Source organism: Cupressus sempervirens, chromosome 2, assembly GCF_028749045.1.
Source record: "Cupressus sempervirens isolate cs-2001-9-10 chromosome 2, ASM2874904v1, whole genome shotgun sequence".
In the NCBI taxonomy this organism is placed as follows: Eukaryota; Viridiplantae; Streptophyta; class Pinopsida; order Cupressales; family Cupressaceae; genus Cupressus; species Cupressus sempervirens.
The window spans coordinates 387,828,417-387,833,483 of record NC_143119.1 but is presented as its reverse complement, the minus strand read 5'-3'; the positions used below and the strand labels follow the sequence as shown (position 1 = coordinate 387,833,483).

Sequence of the window (5,067 nt, the reverse complement as noted above, 5' to 3'; positions counted from 1 at the left end):
CATCAATCGTTGCCAGAAACAGCTTGCATTGATCTGACGGATTTGTGTAAATCTACTCTTATCCATAGAAGATTTATTTTCAACTAATCATTATACATATTTAATCTACTTCATACTTCCATACTAACTTCTATGAAAACTTCGTAAACATCTTTCAGGCTCTCCTGTTTTAATGTCTTTCCCTCTTGCAGGCTTCATTAATAAGCACATCCAATCCAGTACTGCGTATTCATTAAAAGATCAGGTCACTCATGGCTTTTTCAAATACTGCACCATATTTATGATGCGTGTTATCCAGTTAATTTAAACAATGGACATGTACAGTGGATACAGAGCAGTTTCCATATTGGACATCAGAGTTAATACTCTACTCCCTTTACTGCCCAATTCGTCAGTCAAAGATAAGAGAAGCAAAAATTAATGAATAATACAATTCATCTACCATGTAAAATACTGCATTACACCATCAAAATACCAAAATTCCAAAAACGCACGTAATTCATCAAAATCCCAAAACATATATACAAGAACTTGAAGATTCACATTAGGCACATAAAAAACTCCCAGCAAGAGTTACAGACTATTTTTTTGAAATAGCTATCTATGCGGGCTGCTGCCATTTTCCTTCTGAGATAGAAGAATTTTTATCATGGCTTTACACATAAATGCACCCACATCAAGCAATGTGAGAGCATTCTCTTATTAGTTCTTTGTGTACGACTATAGATACAAAACATTACCTAAACCTGATCAACCATCTGAACAGCTCTCTTCTATTCTACTAGCCGCTTGCACTTGCTCATCCTAAAAGCTACCCCCGCCACATTAAGCATTCATATGTATGCTGCTGAAGAGAACAGAACGGGAAACGTACTATGTATAAGCAAAGCCATTTGATCTGCGGTGGCCTCATCTAAGCTTTTACAATCTGGATTTATCAGTTCAGTGCTTGCATATAAACACAAAAGACGCACACACTCACATTCATATTCTGCTCATGAATTGCACAGTTCATTCCCGAGTTCTACATAATGGAGCAGCCACTTGTGTTCTCATCACTAAAAATGCTAGTACCATAATCATTAGGGTTCTGATGGTAGTAGTAGGGCTGCTGCATTGGAGGATACGGCTGTCTGTATTGCATCATGTATCTGTCATTAACTGGGTAAGCAGGAGGGTAGTGAGTAGGGGCGTGAGCATGAGGATGGGCATGGGCATGGGCATGGGCATGTTCATGATAAGCTCCAGGAGGACCACCATAACAGGTACATCCAGCACCAACACCACCACCACCATAAGCAACACCACCACCTCCACCACCACCATAACCAGCTCCCATCATTGAAGGTGGGTTATAGCCCCCATCATCAAAATACCCCAAATTGCCTCCTTCTGCATCACCACCTCCATGCCCTCCCTTTTTCCCTCCTTTCTTTCCTCCACCGCCACCGCCCCCTCCAGTTTTGTTCCAGTCTGCACCGCCACCGTCACCGTCACCTACTTGATCTTCCCATCCATCTCCTCCTCCGTTTTTCTTTCCACCGTTTTGGTTTCCATCTCCATCTCCACCTCCATTTTTCTTGCCACCACCGCCATTCTGATTTGGGTTTCCTCCCCCACCTCCACCTCCGCCTTTCTTCCCACTGCCATTGTTTTTGCCCTCGTTCCCAGCACCACCAGATTTGTTCTGCCCATCGCCTCCACCCTTCTTTCCACCATCAGTGCCACCGCCCTTCTGCCCATCACCACCACCTCCGCCCTTTTTCCCTCCCCCATTATCGACTCCACCGCCACCCTTCTTTCCTCCCCCATTATCACCCCCTCCCTTCTTTCCACCGCCATTATCACCCCCACCGCCACCCTTTTTTCCATCACCACCATTTACTTTGTCGAACTTCCAATGTATGATCCCATCTTCAATATCCTCCAAACTCCAGTCTATTCCACCTTTACTACCCCCTTTGAGTGGCTTTTGATCATTTTCCTCCTTGTGACCTTTGAATGGCTTCTGATCACTCAGATCAAATTGAACCTTATTAGGTTTCTGTTCCTTGTGCTCATTTTGCTGCTTCGGGTGATTCCCCTTTCCTCCACTCGGCCATAACTCAGCGTGTTTCCCAGACTTAACCAGCTTTTTTATCAGTGTGTCTGCATCTATATTCCCTATTACAGTCACTTTCTGCTGTTCTCTATCAATTTCTGCAGTATACACACCTGCCAACAACAAACAGAAATATAGTAACATACATTTTGCCTGCCACAACATTTAAACAATGTATTTCTTTATAGAGGATTCTTAATAACAAAAATCATCTGTCACAAAATATTAATATTTCCTCCTACATTGCTACAATGTGCACACATATCAGAAGAAAGCTAATATGCAAATAAAGTCTGTAAAGCAACCTAAAATTTATATAAAGGGCTTTGTCCCGGCCCAAAATACTGTTAATTAGGCTGCTTGCAAAAAGATCAAAAGAAAGCAAATATGTAAATAAGGGCTCTGAAGCAGCCTGGAATTTATTAATAAGAAATCCGCAGCAGCTAAACAAATTTCAGAAGAAAGAAGGCAGAAGCACCAAACGCATACCATCAGTCTTCTGTAGAAGCTTTTTCACTTTCGTTTTACATCCTTCGCAGTGAATGTTGACCTTGAGAACAATAGTCTGTCAAGAGTTTTCATAAAGCCATAGTTAAATCAGCACCTCATGCAGCATGAAGATCTAATATCCAAAAACTTGAAAACCCACAAATATCACCCTAACAACATATGAACACTAACCAATAAAACCCCTACACAAATATACATCACCGACTACATTGGCATTCATAATAACAAGACAAACCTGAAGCTTCAAAAGCTTGACGTTCTCTTCTTTACTCATTCCTTCACTGTTATCAAGCGCCGAGAACCCTTCTCCACCTTCTAGCCCCCACCGTTCAAATCCACACTAATGGATCCAAAGCTCACAAAACATCACTCCTCACAAATGCGCATTCATTAACTCACAGACAGCTGAATTCTTACAAGTAAATAAAATCCAATCCAGTGCCCTAAATCACTCCTTTAAAACCCTCAATTTCAAATACCAAGAAACCTAAGCAAAACCCATACATACACGCAAGATACTGAAAAAGGCAACAATACAGGGGGCATTAGAACCCCACTGACCTGTTACTGAAGCCCACCATGCAAGGACGACAGGCAACCCTTTTCACGCAAAGATCAATGGCCAATATTGCTTCCTTGCTCTGTTCCACTATGACCTAGATTTCACAGAAAGGAGTCTCCTCTGTGAAGATCATGCATGAAGTTGCAAGCAACACAACCCCGTTTCCACCAACTAACCCCCTTAAGCTTAACTATCACCACATTCCATTCTATTCCATTCCCGCTAATATTCTACTACTTCCCCTCTATCTTCATAAACACAGAAATACCAAATCCCTTGCGCTTATAATGTCCCCACTGGATTGCATGGGATGAGATAGGAGCAAAAAGACGTTGTTAGGTAAATATCTGTCCGACTTCGTTTGCTGGTGGGGAAACAACGTAACTGTTCCGCATCAAATGCTTACTTGCAAGGGAATATTCAACCACTGGCGTTTTTGGCAGTGGTGGGACTGATGGGGCAACACCAAAAAAAACCCTCTCTTCCCGTGATGCCATTATACCCCTTCTACACTTATTCCTTTTATATACTCTTTCACCTCCTGTTTTTACCTCTGCCTCGCAACATGTGTTTTTGTGCAGTTTGCTTTCATATACACACATCACAGCTACAGTCTATCCCAATTCCCAACAATTTTTTTAATATATATCTTGGAGCTCAAAACCTTTTTCTGTTTTACATAATCATACTCCACCTAATTGAAGGGATAATAGCCTTGAATGGAGGGTTTCAATACTTGCAATTCTTTTTAAAAAACTCATCTAATTTGTTGTTGTTTGTTTGAATACATGTTTTAATCATTCGATGGAGTGATCCAATGGGTTCTTTCTACTATTGTCAAAATGAATACTACAAATGTATAAAGAAAATGAAAACTACAAATGTATAAAGAAAATGAAACTTATAAATGTATAAAGAAATTAATAAAATGTAGTAGTATTAAATTAAAACGCTGGGAACAATAAATATGTAATAAATATTTAAAAATTAGTTAGGGGTTTAGGTTTTTCCCACTAAGGTTTAAAGTTCAATTGTTGTTAGTTGTATTGTTTGAACCCATCCTTGTTAGCTCTAGTAGACTAGTCATGCCCCAACTTATTTAAAATTGAGGTCTTGGTTGGGTTGCAAAGACAACCCTATGTGTAGAAGATATATGTATTTAGTTATTCAAATAGTTTAATGTCAAATTAAAGTTATTTGTGACATGTTGATATGTATTTTTGCTTTCAAGATTTTTGAGAATTGTCTTCTTTAATTTTGAATAGCTTAATATCTTGTATGGGATTTCTTTTCAATCCATAAGATGATAATTTTCCAATGCTATACATGAGAATCTATGAATCAATAGTACATTACTCACAATTACAAATTCTAATTGAGGAAGAAAAATGCATTACTACCAACAGTTTTAATAAATCATATGCATCATTTACATATCAAACTTTTCTCTTTCATTGTACAAGATATTAGTATATGTTCACAGGATGTTTCTCGAGAACTTTGATTTTAATTTTGACCAAATTGAGTTGATTCTAAATGTTGTATGTAATTCAAAATGTGTATTTTGCATGTGTATGATTATTTTATGTATTTGTTATATGACTTTGAACATAAGGGTTAGGGAACCTAGGTGCATGATAGGTTGAGTGGCTCCTAGTGGGAAATGAGGCCCTTAAGTGACTAAACTAGGGTAACCCATTGATAAGTTTTTTAATCAATTGATAACCTAATAAATGAATTTAGGGGATACATATTAAACAAGATGATTATGTTGTCATGTATGTGCCTTAAGTGTTAGTGTAGGCTACGGATGGGAGAGGGAGAAGATGTATGTGAAAACTTGCATAATTGAACTTTTGTATCCTCACAAAAGGTTGTCAAATCCAACATGAGC

The 5,067-nt window shown here is 38.9% G+C and overlaps 1 protein-coding gene across 1 annotated transcript; it reads right to left on the bottom strand.

Moving 5' to 3' along the window:
* Window positions 1-522: 522 nt before the first annotated feature.
* On the bottom strand, window positions 523-3,681 carry LOC149572756 (uncharacterized). The gene is made up of 4 exons (XM_089813840.1): window positions 3,173-3,681; window positions 2,847-2,951; window positions 2,591-2,666; window positions 523-2,214 (listed from the first exon to the last, which is right to left on the bottom strand). The coding sequence occupies exons 2-4, from the start codon at window positions 2,883-2,885 to the stop codon at window positions 1,025-1,027; spliced, it is 1,305 nt and encodes a 434-aa protein (XP_089669966.1). The 5' UTR covers window positions 2,886-2,951; window positions 3,173-3,681; the 3' UTR covers window positions 523-1,024.
* Between the last annotated feature and the right edge of the window lie 1,386 nt (window positions 3,682-5,067).